We start from the raw sequence: 17,432 nt of genomic DNA on the forward strand, positions 1-17,432 counted from the left end.
AGTGAACGGCATCTAGGAGGGAAGGTTAACAGCCGTGAACCACACGGACTGTGTCTCTAGACGTAGCAGCTTGTGAAGAGGTGACTCAGGCGGCTCAAAGGGCAGGACTTTGCCTGTGTTCAGTCAGAACTTTCAAGTGCTTGAAAACCCTCAGACACTGGCGCTGGCAGAAGGCCTTCTAAGAAGCAGCATAGAGCCTACGTTGGCCAGACCCCTGAGCCCACCTGAATGGGCTCTGCTCCCTCTGCTCAGTGCTCCACGCCCTGTCTCGGCCCTCGGAGACCTCTCCCAGGATGCCCTGAAAAGCCACTGTGGACAGGCATGTCACACCCTCGACACGCGCTCCCGAACACAACCCTGGGTCTCCCCCAGGGACTCCCTGGGGACGCTCTAACCTCCTCTGGGTGCCCCCCACCACTTTGCTCTCCTCCATAGCGCTTTTAAACCTGTCGGGGGCCCACCCTCTTGAGTCAGGAGCTCTTTACCTTTTCTTACCAGCTGACCTGTTTATTACTTTCAAGACACTAAGTTTGTTAAAGAAAAAAAAATTGCCTAACAAACCAACCATTTCTATTGCATAATAATCCTTGTCCCCATGACAACCGATGCTGCCATTCTGAGTCGATACAATATCAGTCAAAAGCAAAGACACGTCTCACGGTAAATGTATAATTTCCATTCAGCTTCTTTAAATATTAGATATAGCTTCTGCTTTTCTCCCCATTTGGTGTCTGGGGACCCCAGGTTGGGAACTTCTGAGGGCTAGTGTTGAGCGGGTGCCAATCAAGCTGCCCTAGTTCTCCCTTTTCACAGATGGGCAAACGGAGGCTGTTAATTTTAAGGTGAATTGGCATAATCAAATTGGCAAAGAATCAGAGTATAAACTGAGATTTTTTTTTTTTTAAGTCTCCCTTTTTTGGTCTCTGACTCCTAGCACTAGGTTTTCTTTTCTTTTCTTTTCTTTTCTTTTTAAAAGATTTTATTTATTTGACAGACACAAGTAGGCAGAGAGGCAGGCAGAGAGAGAGGAGGAAGCAGGCTCCCTGCTGAGCAGGAGCCTGATGCAGGGCTTGATCCCAGGACCCTGGGATCATGACCTGAGCCGAAGGCAGAGGCTTTAACCCACTGAACCACCCAGGTGCCCCAGCATGAGGTTTTCTTAAAAACAAAACAAAACGAAAAACATAAAACGGAGCTGGGAGAGACTGCCACTTGCCCCCAAGGGAGCCTTTTCTGCAGATGGACCTCTCTGTGGGATCTTGGATTTTCTGTACAGCTGCTGCCTGCTCCTTCCCTGAGGTGGAGAGGCCTCGCCTACCCCGGGAACAAGGAACCTGAGACATTATCTGGTTGGGTCATCCCAAGTGGGTGTCCAGGATGTTGACTCTTATTTTGAGGGAAAGGGCTTCTGGGGTCAGTTACTTTTGAGAAAGGCAGGGTTAGACAAATGTAAGCGGGTTTAGTTGAGTTGAGTTTTCACTGTGGGACTTCCTTCGAAATGCTTCTGGGCCTAATGACCTGGCAAGAGAATGACATAGCATATATTATCACCCAAACCTACAGGACCTGAATTCTCTTTTTCATAGGAGACCTATTAATACCTTATGGAACTCTGGGGTTCTGGGGAACATTAGTTTGGGACCTGTGAGCCCCGTCCACCATTTCCTGAAGAAGAAACTGAACTCCATGGAGTGACCAGGCCAACCTGCTCTCCTGTTGCCAGAGTCCAATTCTGTACTTTTCAAATCTGGGTCCATACCTCACCCACCATGTCCCTTAATTTAACGCCAGAAAAAACTTAGCAGGAGATCACAGACACGGAATTCTGCTCAGAGAGAAGCTGCTTCTGAGGCTCATGTGTGTCCTCAGCAAAATCGCCCAGGCTGGTGGGGGCAGGAGGGACCTGGGAAACAGGGACCCCACAGGACCACAGGTCGAGCAATTGCATGGCCAGGGCGGGGGGGGGGGGGTCTGGAAAGGGCTTCCCTCTGGAGGCCCCAGATGATCCTAGTTCTAAGGCAGCCCCCCCGCAGCACAGAGGGAGGCCCCAAAGGCACCTTCCAGTCGGGAAGCACAGGCGTCCCCGGGCCCCCGCAGACAGGCCCCTCCCTGGAGTGCCCCTGCAAGCCCGCATCTCCCGGCCAGGGTGGGAGAGCCCCGGGCCAGGGACCCCCAGGGGCCGCTGTGAAGGTGTCTCCGGGAGGAAGAGAGGAATCCACGGCCAGGAGTAAGGGGCTCCGAGGGGCTCTAGGCCGACTTGCCCGCTTGCTGGAGGCCGTGTTCCAGGGGCTGCAGACACCAAGATAAACGGGCACTGGGCCCCTTTCGGGAACAGCCTCGGGCACTCGCTCCAGACACCGGAGGCCACAACGAGCGATGACGAGCTGCAGCTTTCTGGGGGGCGGTGGTGCTGCCATGGCTCAGATGTCCCAAAGCAGCTTCTGAGATTCGGGGAGCCCTCTCCCACCCAACACCTGAGCCACTCTGCTTGGCCAGGTTAGACCTCCATGGGCCAAGCCAGGTCCTCCTCCCTCCCTGCCTGCCCCTCAGAGTGTGGCAAGGGCGCACTGAGCAGCTGTCCTCATGCCTAGGTGACCACCCCCATGGAGCCCCGGGGACGGGACTCTGATTCGAGAGGAAAGCATTCTTGGGACGCGCTGATCTGAGAACAGCAGTCTAGTGGGGTCTGGGTGGGACTCTCTCTGATACGTGACGCAGCCATGGGTGGTTTCCAAGCCTGGCTGGGGCTGGGGCGGGGTCGCTCACCAGCCTTGTTAACTGTGGGCAAATTCCTAGGCCTCCTTGGGTCTTGGCATCCTCCTCTGCAAGATCAGATTTGGGAGGCTTGTTGGGGGGTGACTTACAGGCCACGCAGTGCTGCCCCAGTGCACTTGCAGGCATCTGCCTTCCACAAGAGGAGGGCGGAGGTGAAGGACAGTGTTTAACCCACATCCCTGTGGACGTGGGAGGGGCGATGTGGGGAGCGGCGCCCACAGACCAAGACCCGAGCCCATCAGCCCTGAGAACCTCCTTAGAAAGTCTCTTCAACAAGTACATGGATTTCCACCATCCTCATTGCCTGCATCGGGCTCTCTGCTTGGCTGGGAGCCTGCTTCCTCCTCTCTCTCTGCCTGCCTCTCTGCCTACTTGTGATCTCTATCAAATAAATCAAATCTTGAAAGAAAGAAAGATAGAAAGAAAGAAAAGAAAGGAGTGAGGATAACCAAGAAAGTCATGGAAGCTGAAGGAAGAGACAGATCCAAAAGGGACCGAGCCACAGTCTCCTAAATCCCGCAGCTCTGGGCCCCAGCACTTGGGAGCAGGGCACGATCACTACGCAGTTGCAAAGATGACGGCTGTTTTCACGTGAAGGGAAGACTCATTCGGAGCTAGAATAAGCAACATTTCCTCCTTTTTAAGAGTTTTCGTGAATAAACCTCCACAGAATTAAAGTTTTTAACCACAAGGCCGCGCGTGCAAGGCGCAGGTGGTTGCGCAGTCGTCTTCTGGACATTCAGGAACGCAGCAGAGAAAAGTGGTGCAGATGTGGTCAGCGACTCAGCTTGGTCTCCTCCATTCACTCACTTCGGGTCTGAATCCTGACTCTGCCACCTACTGTCCCGCGGGATACTTGACTTTTCTACACCTCATGGCTTTGCCTAGAAAAGTGGGTTCTTCCTGATGAGCATTGCTGAGAAGATTCTGTTAAAAGACACATATGAAGCACTTAGCGTGGTCTTTGCACATTAGCGTTTAAGAAATGTTAACTGTGGGACTCCTTCATGGTTCAGTCCCTTAAGCATCTGCCTTCGGCTCAGGTCATGATCTCAGGGTCCTGGGATGGAGCCCAGCTCAGTGGGGAGCCTGCTTTTCCCTCTTAGCCCCTCACTCCCACCTCCTGGCTTGTGCTTCGTGCTCTCCGTCTCTATTGAAATAGCATCTTTTTAAAAAAATGTTGATTACAAAAATAACATAATAATAATTATTTTTAATCTGGTCAACAAATATTTATTGAGTGTCTACTATGTGCCAGGCAATATGCTAGGACAGAGCTGTCCAGCAGAAATACAATGCAAGTCCTAATGGTTATTAGCTGTTTGTACTTCCTCTTCTCCTGTAAACTCTTTACGTGCTTTGCTCATGTTTCCTCTGTTCTTTAATGTAGCGGCATCACATCATGACTTAAATTTGTACTAGTCTAGTGACAAGTGATTTCGAACACCTAGTCACATGTTTGTTTGATCATTTGGATATTTTTTGGGAAAGGCCTACTCAAGTCTTTTGTCCATTTTTAAACTTCATTTCTGTCTTCTCATGATTTTAAGAATTTCAGGTATCTGTTTGGCAGACAGATATTGCAAACATCTTCTCCAAGTCTGTGATTTGCCTTCTCACTATCTTAAAGGTGTTTTCTGATAAACAGAGATTCCTAATTCTAACGAAGCCCAGTTTATCATTTCTGTCTTTTAAAGTCGGTACTTTTTGTCCCTCTTTAGGAAAGATTTCCCTAACCCAACATCATAAAGATCTTCTCTTGTTTTCTCCTAGGAGCTTGACTGGCTTTCATATTTTGTTCTATGATCAATCTCTCATTAGTTCTTGTGAATGGTAAGAGGTAGGGGTCAAGGGGTCAAGATTTACTTCCTTTCCAGGATGGATATACAATTGACCCAGCACTGGTTATTAAACCAGCAGCACTGGTTACTGCGCTGCTGTGGAGCTTTGGTTGTAAATCGGGAGCTTGTACATGTGCGAGTCTGTTTCTGGACATTCTAGTCTATTCTATTTGTCTATACTTTTACTACTGCCACATTGTCTAAATTAGAGTCACTTTATTGTAAGTTTTGGTATTTACTAGCATAAGTCCTCCAGCACTGTTCTTTTTGAAAGTTGTCTTAACTATTCTATATCCTTTACACGTCCATATAAACTTTAGAACCAGCTCATCAATTGCTCCCAGAAAGAAAAACTGTTGTAATATAGATCAGAATGCATTGAATACTGTTATGGGTTGAGCTATGCCCCCCCACAAAAACCTCATATGTTGGAAGTTCTAACCCTCAGTACCTCAGAATGTGACCTTGTTTGGAAATGAGATTGTTGCAGATGTAATTAGTTAAGATGAGGTCATACTAGAGTAGAGTGAGTCCCTAATCCAATATGACTGATGTCCTTATAAGAAGAGGAAACTTGGACACAGACATGCACAGAGTGAGAACGCCACATGAAGACTGTAGTTGAATTGCCACAAGCCAACTACCAGAGCTGGAAGAGAGGCGTGAAACATCCTTCCCTAGAACCTTCAGAGGGAACATGGCCCTGCTGAGACCTCGATTTTGGACTTCTGGCCTCCAGAACCGTGAGATAATACATTTTTGTTGTGTCAGCCCCCCATTTGTGGTACTTCATTACCACAGCTCCATAGAACTGAAACAAATACATTGAACAATTCAGGAGAAATTGACATCTTAACGATAATTTTTCTGATCTATGTACATGGTATATTCCTCCGCTTATTCACATGATCTTTAATTTCAGTAATGTTTTACAGTTTTCTTTTTTTTTTTAAGATTTATTTACTTATTTTAGAGAAAGAAAGAGAGTATGTGAGCAAGGGGAGGGACAGAGGGAAAGGGAGACAAGCAGACTCCTCACTGAGCAGGGAGCCTGATGTGGGGCTTGATCTCATGATCCTGAGTTCATGAACGGAGCTGAAATCAAGAGTCAGACACTTAACTGACTGAGCCACCCAGACATTCCTGTTTTGTAGTTTTCAATGCAAAAGTCTTGCATTGATCTTTGTCAGATTTTATTCCTAGGCAAGTGATGTTTTTTGATGCCTTTCTTTATGGTACTTTTTATAAATCTCACTTTCAACTCGTTCATTGCTAAGTATATAGAAATGCAATAGATTTTTATATATTGATATTGTAGCCAGAAGCCTTGTTAAATTTACTTCTTAATTTAAAGAGTTTGTAGTTTCGTTGGATTTTTCTATAATAATAGAATATGCAAATAATTTTGTTTCATGATTTATGCTTTTTTTTCTTTTTCTAGTTGTATCATACTATTTTATTACAACACTGAATAGGATAGAATAGTCTATTGTACTGGATAGACTTTCCTTGTTTCTAAACTCGGGAAAAATGTCCCATATTTCACTACTGAGCATCATATTAGTTATATATATATTTTTGTAAATGTCCTTTATTAGTGAAAGAAAATGTAGGATCCATTTTTATACTATGTGTATATAATATGTATAGTAGGTACATATACTAACATGTACTATATATATACTATATTCATTATGTTACATTACTCTGTTTATTTTGGCATCAGTTCCTCTCTGTTTGAATTATTATAAACTTATAATACAATTCCGTATTTTGTAGAATAAACCTCCTCTCCTCCTTTTCTTCTTTCCTTTCTTTTATAATTTTTTTCTTAAATATTCTTTAAATATAGAGTCTTGACTGAACTCACACTTGAATCTTTAAATTCAATGAAAATTGTCATCTTTATAATACACAGTAAATGTTGTGAGTACTAAGTATTTCTCCATTCACCCAGATCTTCTTTGATATATATAGTAAAATGGGTTTTTTTAATGTAGTTTCTATATTTTTAAAAATTATGAAATATGTTTATGTACATTATATATATATGATATATTACACACATTCTACATATGATATGTGTATACATATAATGTACATTGTATATATACCACATATTACACACATTCTACATATGATGTTATCTGTATACATATAATGTACATTGTAAAGAATAATAAACATCCATATATTCACGGCCCAATTCAATAAAGCATTACTCTGCCTCTGAAACTCTTCTCCCCAATTGTCATCCACCATTCTGTTCCCACACCGAGGAGGCCATTATAGAATCATCTGTGTTAATAATTCTCTTGCTCCCCATTAGTGTGACCCCATAGGCATGGCATGTGTCCCTACAGAATGTATGGTTTAGTTTCATCTGTTTCTTTTCCTTGCTCTGTTTGCTCTACAACCCGTAAGAATCGGCCACGTCATTCTGTGTAGTTACCATTTTTCGATATCGTTGATCTCTAATGTTCCATTTTACAAATACACTAAATCATCCCTTCTCCTATCGATAAACATGTGGATTATGTTCAGTTACCTTGTATTGTGAACAATGTTGCCATCATTGGGTTATTGCTTTTCTGGATTCTACTTCTATATTTCTTCATAGCCTCTCATATGTCTTAAGCAAAGCACTACTCTATTTCTGAGCACTTTTCTCTTTTCTCAAGATGGAAAACTGTCACAAACATGACTTCAGGTCTCAGTCATGCTCCGGCACCTTTCTCCCTGAATCTGCTTTCATTCTGTAGGTGAGAAAAGTGACTCGGCCCAGATGGTAGTGATCACTGACAGGCAGGCGAAAGCCAGGTGTCTGTCCTCTCCTTGTGCTGATGCCGCCCCCCGCAGAGCAGGCGCCGTAGAATAAGAGGGAGGGCATTCAAATAGTTTCCTAATCCCAGTCACTTCCCTGTGATTAGGATTATGAAATGAAAAGTCATGGTTTGGACTTGGGCATGGGAACAGATGCCTGGCAGAGTGAGGGCAGAGATGGGGTGACGGGGCATCAAAGGCAGGGAAGTCTGAAGTCCTTATCTCCAGAGGAGGTCCCTGTCCCATCATCCTGGGGGACGCCCTGTCCAGCCGCCTGGGGGAGGGGTTCAGGCTGACGCCGGCGAGGTAAGAACCATGCTTCTCTTCTCCTTGGGACTTGGACAATTCAGGCAGGTGGGACATAGGAGAGCGTGTGTGCGTGTGTGTGCACCACGTGCATGTGCAAGCCCGTGTGCTGGAGTGTGCAGAGACACATAGCAAGGTGGCTGCTCCCTGGAGGTGTCCTGCTGTCCTGTTGTCTGAATAGGTGAGCCTCGCCCACCCTGCGTGCGCTAGTGCCTCATTGTCTGCTCTCTCCTCCCCCATCCGTTTCTTCCTCTGAGAACCATGTGATCTCCCGATTTCCAGGCTCAGAATGGAAGCTTAATGCCCCTTCCACTGTCTGTGATGCTTGAGCACTGCGGGAGGCAGGAGGAAGGGCAGGGCAAGCAGGCCTGGGCGTCAGGGGAAACCAGAAGCAGTTAGGAAGCCTGCGTGCTGGGCCTGGCCCTGCCAGGGACCGACTCTCTCACAGACCCTGAGGTAGGACTGGCCATGTCGAGCGAATGAACCAGATCCTTCAGAAATGACCTTGATCCTTGTAGCAAGCAGTGGCCCCTCTTCTCCTGTCAGGCAGCCTTACTTGATAGGGACTTTTTCTTTCTTTCTTTGAGCTGCTTGGCATTTAGTCAATGCCTTTCACGCGGCAGGCACGTGGTAGGGGCCGGGGACACAGATCCAGATCAGGAAGTGCTCTGTGTCCATCAGTGTGACAAACGGTCTGGCCGCAGCGGTTAGGAGGCCTGTGGAAGGAACTGGGGAGGACGTCCCTGAGGGGGGCCATTTGAGCTGTGCGGAAGGTCTCCTCGGAGACAGCCAAACTGCATGTGAGGGGAAGCAGCGTGTTTCAGGCTGAAGGAAAGCCCGGGAAAGACAAGGAGATCGGAATCAGCAAGGCCGGTCGGGGGAGCTGGAAGCAGTTCTGTGTGGCAGGCGTGTGGGACGGGCTGTCGGGCTGGGAGCTGAAGCCGGAGGTCCATAGGCCTTACGAAGGGGCTGGAGTCTGAACACAGGACCCTTCTCCAACCTGACTGGGCCTGAAAGCACTTGGGCTGCTAGAAGGCTGACTCCGGGTCTTACTCCAGCCGAGAGAGTCAGAATCTCCATGAGCTAACCCTTGGACTCAGCCTCTCACCAGTGTCCCAGGAGCGTCCACACAGGCCCAGGCCACACCAGCCCTTGGCAAGTGGCAGGAGAGTTCTAAGCAGGGGAGAGGCGGGCAGGGAAGAGACAGGTCCCAAGGCTCTCTTGAGCCTCTGCAGGAAGGAAAAGGGAAGAGCCTGAGGGCAGACCCTGGAGCTATGAACAGCATCCCCAGGAGCCCTCAGTGGCCTCTGCGTGCTCCTCAGATCACGTGCCCCATGTCCAAGACAGGGGTGACCAGCTCCTCCAGGCGGTACAGTGGAGGGATGGCAGAGGCGCCCTCCCACCTCATCCCCCCCCCACCTCTAAGGGTGTGACCTGAAGGACCATCTCTCACCCCTCCCTTTATCCTAAGTGAAACCTGATTTCCACATCCAACATGGCTCCTCGCTCAAAGCTGTGTGTCCAGAGCCTGTCGAGGGAAGGCGGGCAGGAGGCGTGAGAGGCTGTGTTTCCATCCAGGCTACGTGGAGGGAGGCTTCTTGGGATGGTGGGTTTCCCTCATTGTTCAAATGGAGGAAAAAGGCTATGTGATTGCTGCTTACCCCGTATTTTGTTCTTCCAAGACATGGTAATGAAGGATTCTGATACACAGGACATAGGGGCCATGCTCGAGGTAGCCCACCTTCCAGGGACGGCCACTTCACAAGACAGTGTCCAAGCCCCTCACCCGGACCCCAGATGCCCTCCAGCAGGCCACGTCACCCCTGCTTTGCAGAGCCAGCCCTGCCCTTGCCTTCTCCAGTGTAACTTTGACACGTAGTAACAGGGGAACCAGGCAGTTTCACACCTGCTGCCTGCATTTATGCTAATTCTCCCCTGCCCCCAGCCCCGTCTGGCTGGCACCTGCTCTTTGTCCAAGACCCTGTGCTCCGTGATACCCCTCCTACCCAACACACCCCTCAGTCACACACCTCAGCTGTTCCTGTCTGCCGACCTTCACCACCACCCTGTGCTAGCCTGACTGGGGACAGCTCACATGGGAAGTTTCTCTTTCCCTCCCCTGCCCAGCTTGACCAGAAATTCCTCAAGGACAGGGCCTGTGGGTATTATATTTTGTCTTTCCTGTGCCTGGCGTGTAGTAGAAACTCAATGCATGTTTGCTGAACCAAACAGAATCCAGATGAATGAGAAATACCTTCCCAAGTGTGAATGTTGTGGTAATTCAATAGCTTCTGAGGATAGGCTTCTTGGTACATGTAGATGGCTTTTAAAACCTCTGTAGGGTTTAAAAACCATCCCCCTATATTAAGTGTAAAGTAACAAATGTAATGAGTAAACTGAAGGTGATTATTTGCATCTCAAAAGGGGGGGCAGGTTTCCTTTAAACATTAAGCTTTTGCTGGAACTTTCAGAAACTTGCCTTACAGATCATTAACTTCCGGGGGTGGGGAATAGGAGTCCTGAAGTTACTTACCTCTTGGAGTCTGGGCTCTGAGATGCCTCTGAAAAAAGGAAGGAAGGCAGAAGATCTGGGAGCCCCACAGGACTGGATTCAGATTCTGAGTAGACTAGCCGTGTGGTCTCAGGCAAGTTCTTTCACCTCTCTATAGCCCGATTCCCTTATTTCTTAAGAAATACACTATACTCACTTGGTGGGATTATTGTAAAGATCTAAGGGATCCTATATGGAGTCTCTTAGCTCATAGAAGTTCCCCAATAACAGTAAGAGTATTGTTGTTTGGTTTGGAATTGCCAATGGATGCGAGGAAGAGGTCTTAGCAGGTTTCCAGAACTTTACCTTGGATAGCAGGAGTAAGGAAGGCAGAAAGTATCTAGACCGGAAGGGCTAGACCAGGGCGGCAAGCGTGTTTTTGCTCTCACAGCACTTGACAATGTTTTGATTTTTCAGGCTGACTCTTTCCATGCTCAACTCGCACAGGCACAGTGCCGGCCACACTCTGTGGCGTGGTTGAGCTGAAGGTCTTGAACGCTAGAAAGCCTACCACTTATGAGCTCTGTGATCTTGGGAAGATCACTAAACTCAGTTTCATAATCTGTAGAAAAGAGACAATAACAGTACCCATCTTTTACGGTTACCCTATGAGATAAAGAACGTAAAGTGCTTAGCCCAATGCCAGATGCACGGTGCCTCCATAAATCTCCATAAATGGCACATGACTGTGTTACGCAGGGATCCGTACTAACAAATGGCGGTAAGTGCCCTGCTGGAAGAACAGCTTGGTCTGGGAATATGGAAGGAAGTAGGGATTCACTTGCAAGATCGCTGACCCCAGACTTTGGAGACCACCCACAGGAGAGCTGTGTGACCTTGGGCCTGTTCTGTAACATAGAGGATTTGCCCTAGATAATCTCGCAGGTTCCTAAGTCAGCCCAAGGGCAATATAGCCATCTCCCCAGATAGCTGCTCTCCACTCTGGGGCAGCGGTGGGGGGGCTCGCGCCTTGCCCAGATGCCCCCACCTACGCCAGAGTAAGGTCTCCTCACTCAATAGCCAGGCCTCGCCTGGAAGCCATCCATCCCTCCACCCCGGTTCAGGCACTCAGCCCATTGTGTGGTCTTGCTGTGCCTGTCATCTAGAGGGTGACAGGACCACACAAGCACAAAGGAGCGCAATCCATACTTGAGCGAGAAGCTTGTCTGGCTGAAGGAACCATGAACGAGCGCTTTTCCCTTTGCAAAGATTTCTGGAATCTCCTGGGTCCTAACTCTCTTACTATTTCCTGTCCTTTGTTGACAAATGTTTGGAAACAGGTGAGATTCGTTACCTCCCTCTGGGTGGAAAGAGAAAGAAAGCTCCGTTGGCAGGTGAAGCCCTTTAAGGCTACTTCCTCCCAGGTGTGGAGAAAGTGGCAAAGTCCCTTCAGGAGTCCCCAGGGCTCTGAGAACCCGTCCCTATCTCTGGGGCTGGCAAGGCAGGTACCAGGCTCTCCCGCTGGCCGGGCAGGATGAGGGAACCCGCCACCACTCCGGGTACCCTCGAGCCTCTGAAAGGCAGAAACGAATGACCTTGACCTCCGAGACAAGGGCACCTCGGAGAGAAGGGCCCGAGTTCTCTGGAAAAGTTGTCTAAACAAAGGGCATTCCTTAGCTTCCACCCGGACAGCCGAGCCTCCTCCCCAGCGCCGGGGGCAGAGTTCCACGCACTCCCGCGGAGCCGGCAGGAACGCCGCGTTTCCCAGCCTTGGCTCGCCGGCAGCCGGGTCCCACGCCGCGCGCGCCCCGAAGCCTCGCCGGGCCGGCCCCGCGCGAAGGGGGTCGGTCCCGCGGGGTCCTCCGAGCGCCCCGCGCCCCCTCGGTCCCCGCGCCCGCGCCCCGGCCCCGCTCGTCCTCCTTTCCCCGGGACGGGGGAGCCCGCGGCCGCCCCGCGCCGAGAGCAGGAGGGAGCGGAGGGCGGCGGAGGCCGGGGTGGGGGCCCGGCCCCGCTCCTCCAGCCCCTTCCGCTGCTCCGCCTTTCTGCCCTCCGCGCTCCCTCTCTCCGCTCCCGGCCCGGGGCGCGCCGGGCTCGGCCTCTCCCGGCGCTGGCAGAGCCCATGCCGCTGCCTGCCAGCCCGGGCCGCGCCCGCTTCCCCCCGCGGACCCGCAGGCGGCCGGCGGCCCGCACCCCACCGCGCGGCCGGAGCGCAGGCCGCAGGGCCGGAGGAGGGCCGCGCCGCGCGGCGGGATGGAGGTGGCGCCCGAGGCGGCGGCGGCCCGGCCCGCGGGCGGCGGCCCCCAGTGAGTACGCGGGAGCGAGGCGCCGGGCCGGCCGGGGCGGCGGGGGATGGGGGGGACCTCGGGGAGCGGAGGGGAGGCGGGGAGCGGGAGCCCGGCCTCGGAGCGGGCCGGGGCTCGGGGACGCCGCCCTGCGCGTCCTTCCCGCGTCAGCCTGTGGGCGTCGGAGGCGACCCCGGGCTCGGCCGGCTGCCCGGGAGGCTCGGTGCCCCGGGGAGCCCCGCGCAAGCCTCGCGGGCTCCGGCGGTGCGCGTCCAGGGCCGGCCCGTCAGGAAGTTCTTTTCCTCTCACTGGCATCGCCCCGAATCCCCTGCTTTCGGAACCGAACTTGAGAGAAGAGGATTCGGGGGCTGCAAAGAGAAAGTTGGTAAATTCTAGACCAGCTGGTAGAGGAAACCATCTCGCCCTCCTGAAGAGACTCCTTACACTTCGCAGGCTTAAGGCTGATGTGACATTTGCGCTATGTGCGTATTGTGCCTTTTGAACCACGTACATTCCAGAAACACGTGTACATCGAATTGTAGTGCACGACGGTGGAGGGACCTGACATGTCAGAGAATCCTGTGGTGAACTTTAGTTTCTATCCGAAGTGAAAAATTCACTTCTAATTTGTAATTCATGTAAATATGAATTTTTATTCATGCGGTTTACTTCAAGGGAGACCTATCTAAATGTACGGTGTTTAAGGAGCATTTTTTCGGCGAGTGGGGTAAATATTGTTGCACTGAACCACTTGGTGAGTAAAATCCTGTGCTCACTTTCACTCTCTGTGAATACACTGACTTCTGCTCTGCCACCAAGGAGCCGTGCAATTCTGGCGAGTCACTTAACCTCTCCCGACTGGATATTCTCATCGACAGAATAAGGGGGGCTGGGGGGAGGGTTAATAATCACCCCATCGCTGAGTGCTTTAAAGAGCCCTGGCCTTAGAAGGAAATTGGCTTTCCAAATCCAGCCTCCTTTCAGCCCGTGTGACCAGATCTTTGTGTGCCTCAGTTTCTCTGTCTGTGAAAGTGAGGAAGATAATCCCCTTCTGGCAGAGTGTGTGAGGATCATTTGAGAGAGGGTGTTGGAAAGCTCTGGCAGGCCTGCCTGGCACAAAGCAGATGTGGCTAGGAGCTAGTGACCGGTCGTGGCCACCCTCGGAGCACAGCCCCATGCTACTGTCCTGTGGCTTATACACAGGGAGGCACCTTCGACCAAGGGGTCAGATCCTGTGTGGTATCTTCCTGAAGTCCCTCATCCCTTCTGGTTCCCCTTAAAAAGGGAGGTGCCTGTTAGCTTTTAGCAGATCTGACATTCTCCCCTGAGACCGCCTGTCAGCAGAGATGGGGGCCAGGGAGCCCCCCTGTTGTCACTCTGGTCCACATTTGGCTGTTGTTTGAAGCTTCATTGTGCCCTATCTGTAAAATGGGAATAGAAAAACTAGAACGCTGCTCAGAATTGGCAGAAAAATCCCAATAACTTATTTGTGCCATCTAGTGATTTGCACTTTTCAAAGTTCTGTCCCCGGGTTGTTCGCATCTGCACAGGGCTCGATCCCAAGGCACTTTGGGGACCCAGAGGGTTGTTAGAGCTACTGGCCACATGCTGGGTCTCAGGAGCTTTGTCTGTTTTCTCCTCCAGAGGGACCCAAATAGGGAGCAGAACAGCCAGCTCCATGGAGATGACCTCAGCTGTGGAGAGAAGTGGCCGTGAGCCACAGCTGCATAATGGACACCTTCCAAGACCCTGGTCCTGCTCTTTGGAAGACAGAACCCCCAGCCTGATGGCCCCCCAGCATGGCAGGGCATGGGGCATGCAGCTCCAAGGCCCCTCTGTGCTGGAGTCCAAAGTGAGGGCCTTGAAGGAAAAAATGTCCACAGGCAAACAGGGGGTGAGCCCCTGCCTCACTTCTCATGAGCGGCCGTCCAAGAAACCCAAATTCAGGCGAGTCAAGGGGGGCGCACCTGAGATTCTGTCAGAGCAGTCTTCCTTGCCCGATGCGGAGGAGGTCCTCCCTACTCAGAATCCACCCGATGGGCAGCTGGACAGCGGTATCAACAAGGAGGAACCTGCCCAGAACGGGGGTCCCAGACCTCCCAGGCCACCTTCTAATGGGCTGGAGTGCTGGAACAGGAGGAGCCCGTGGCCTCCAGAAGCCGTACAGGCCTTGCCGGACAATGAGGGGAGTCTGCCGCCACGGCCCGGCTCTTTGCAAGAGAACTTTGTTCACGGAGTCACCCCGGGCCGGCCCGGGGGCCCTGGGCCTTGTGACAAGGTCGCCCACGTGCCCAACCTGAGGAAAGGAAAGTCATACACCCTTCAGGATGGTCTAGGTTCAGGCAGAGACCTGGACAGCTTGTCTCTGACCTGCGAGGAGGACTTTGCTTCCAGGCCAGCCCTACTGGGGGGGCTCTGGCGAGCTGCAGAGCTGGGGGCTCTGGGCACCGGGGGCAGTGCCTTATCCCTGTCTGACCAGGTGGAGATGAACCGCCTTCTGCTGCAAGAGATGTTAAATGTTGGGGGTCAAGTCCCGCCCAGGGTGGGAATCTCAGCCTGGACTCCATCCTGGGACAGACGCCCACCAGGTGAGGCTCAGTCTGTAGGCCTGGGTGGCGGGGGCAAAAGGAGGGAGTCCGGGAGGAGACAAGGGGCCAGAGGGTACATGTGGAGGGGTGCGGCAGGAAAGGGAGAAGAGCACAGCCGCTGGCCACCTCGTTCCACAAGATGTCCTGTTATTCTGGGCTTTGACACAGACTCCTTACCACCTCCCAGCTAGCCTGCCTGCTGAAGACCCTCATGAGCCCCCAGACCAGCTGGAGGCTACCGTCTGAGCTTGGGGTGGAGGCGACCATGATTTCTTCCCTGTGGCTTACAGCCCTTTCCGAAGAGGCTTCCTGGACCTTCCTCAGATGACTTGCCCCCAGCCCCAGTGGACCTCATCGCCTCCTGATGGAGACCCCCCCCACACACACACACACACAGAAAACGCAGGCATTTTCTCAGGCGGCTGCTCTGCTGGGAAGTGCAACTGTGCAGGCCAGGGAGAGCCTTCTTACACGTCCTTTCTGCCACTCCAACAAAAGTCCATTCCTCACCCACACCTGAGAGGACCCACACGGTCCCCTTGGCCCATGGCAGTGCTCACCAGCGGTCACCGTGACAGACTGTGCCTCTGCTTCCTCGGCTGAGACCCAGAGTAGAGTAGAGTTTATCTCGGGAGTAAGCCACTCCTGGAGAAAACTTTCTTCTCCGTGTGCATGAAGTGGCAGCTGAGAGCCCGGTTTCTGGCTCCGCCCTGATCTCTGCTTCTGTTCTGTGTCCTAGAGCGGCCAGCAGGGGACGTGGACTGGGACTCAGGTGTCTCCCTCCAGGACTCCGACCAGAGCAGGTGAGAGCCCAGGATGCACGCGTCCTCTCCCTCCAGCCTCGCTGGGCTCCCCCTCGCTTGCCCAGCACCAGGAGAGTGGGAGGGCTCCGGAAAGCCAGGGGCAGGCAGGACCCCACACCAGCAGACCGGTGACAGTGGGCCACTGTGGATCCTCATATCTGAGACCCCATAGAAGTGGTCTGTCCCCCCCGAGTCCCCATGGCTGCCTGGCTACTATTCGAGCAAAATCACTGGGCACAGGACGCAGTGTCAGAGCATTACCAATGACCCACTTTACGTCCCTGGGCGTCCTTTCTCGGCCCTGGGCTCGGTCTCTTGATCTTTAAGTTGGCCCACGTAGCATCTGTCTAGCTTCCTTCCCAGGACTGTGGTGGGGCCATCAGGAGACAATGGTTGTGAAAATCCTTAGGGCAAGTCCACAGATTGCAAAGCTTGTCCCCCACAGCTCCTTCCCCAGCCAGAGAGCTGCTGGTTCTGTAAAGAGGTTTGCCTCCTCCGACCTCACCTGTGACATCCCACAGGCGTGCTGCAACCCTGCCACCAGCGTTCCCAAGCAACTGTGCTCTGGGTGGTCAGGATAGGGGGCCACACTCCCAAGTGTCGTGTCCTGGCAGGATGTGGGCTCAGTGGTGCTGAGTGGCCACCCCTGCTGTCTGCTCAGAGGTTGGCCTCCGTCTTCAGTGAGCTCCTAGCTCTGCGCTCACGGGGCTCTGTGTCTCCGGCTGCACAGTGACATCTCTTGGTGAGGGTCTCCCAGCTTCTGTGGAGGGCAGAGGTCAGCATTGTTGCTGCTTCATTCCCAGGCCACTCCCTACATAAATTCCACTTCCGATGACCTGCCTTCCAGAAAATGTGGAAGAGCCCCACACACACACACAAATCGAGGCTGCCCCCGTTCAGGCGATCCAGCTTTTGCTTGGTGACTGGCCTTTGCTGTGGCCTTGGCCAAGGGCCGGGTGGAGGGGAGCCTTTCTGATGCCTTCGCTGCTCATTAGTTATGACTTGGAAGCATCATTGACTCCCCACTGCCAGGTCCCCACGTAGCCGAGCCACCGTATGGAGGCGTGTGGCTGCAGAAAGGACCGGTCCTCAGGGACCCGCTGTCCTCCCCAGCCCCTCCTCCTTCCCTGGGGAGCCCCAGAGGAGGCAGCTGGGGCAGACGAACCTTGAGTCCTGCGAGTTGGGGCCTTCTCCTCCTGTACCTGCTCCGGCGTGCCACTTCTCACACGCCCCTCCCCCCGTAGGGTGTCTCCCCTGGGGGTTTTGTCCAGGGCTCGCTGTTGAAAGGAGGACGTGGATAGTAAGTACTAAGAATATCCGCTTTAGAGGGGGAGAAACTCAACTATGGGGAAGGAAGGGACACCGCCCCAGTCCTGTGCAGCGATCGTGTTTGTGTGGAACCCTTGGGATGGGGATTTCTGGACAGTTGCTTCAACCGCCAGGCCACCTGCAGCATTTGAGGGTTCAGGTCGGGTGTAGGTGTGCCGGGGTAAGGTGTGTAGGTGTGTGCAGATGTGTGTGTA

At 52.3% G+C, this 17,432-nt stretch overlaps 1 protein-coding gene across 4 annotated transcripts in view; it reads left to right on the top strand.

Moving 5' to 3' along the window:
• Window positions 1-580: 580 nt before the first annotated feature.
• The window catches only part of KIAA1614 (KIAA1614 ortholog), a 48,076-nt gene continuing 31,224 nt past the window's right edge, over window positions 581-17,432 (top strand). For 2 of the 4 annotated variants that reach the window (XM_032317193.1, XM_032317194.1), the window contains exons 1-3: window positions 12,472-12,539; window positions 14,163-15,106; window positions 15,846-15,909. In XM_032317193.1, the coding sequence (XP_032173084.1) occupies window positions 12,487-12,539; window positions 14,163-15,106; window positions 15,846-15,909 (1,061 nt within the window). In that variant the 5' untranslated portion in view covers window positions 12,472-12,486. Of the gene's footprint in view, window positions 661-10,245; window positions 10,391-12,471; window positions 12,540-14,162; window positions 15,107-15,845; window positions 15,910-17,432 lie in introns of those variants that run through there. The other 2 variants (XM_032317192.1, XM_032317196.1) reach the window with 2 other exon arrangements.

The sequence above is a fragment of the Mustela erminea genome, chromosome 17 (genome assembly GCF_009829155.1).
Source record: "Mustela erminea isolate mMusErm1 chromosome 17, mMusErm1.Pri, whole genome shotgun sequence".
In the NCBI taxonomy this organism is placed as follows: domain Eukaryota; kingdom Metazoa; phylum Chordata; class Mammalia; order Carnivora; family Mustelidae; genus Mustela; species Mustela erminea.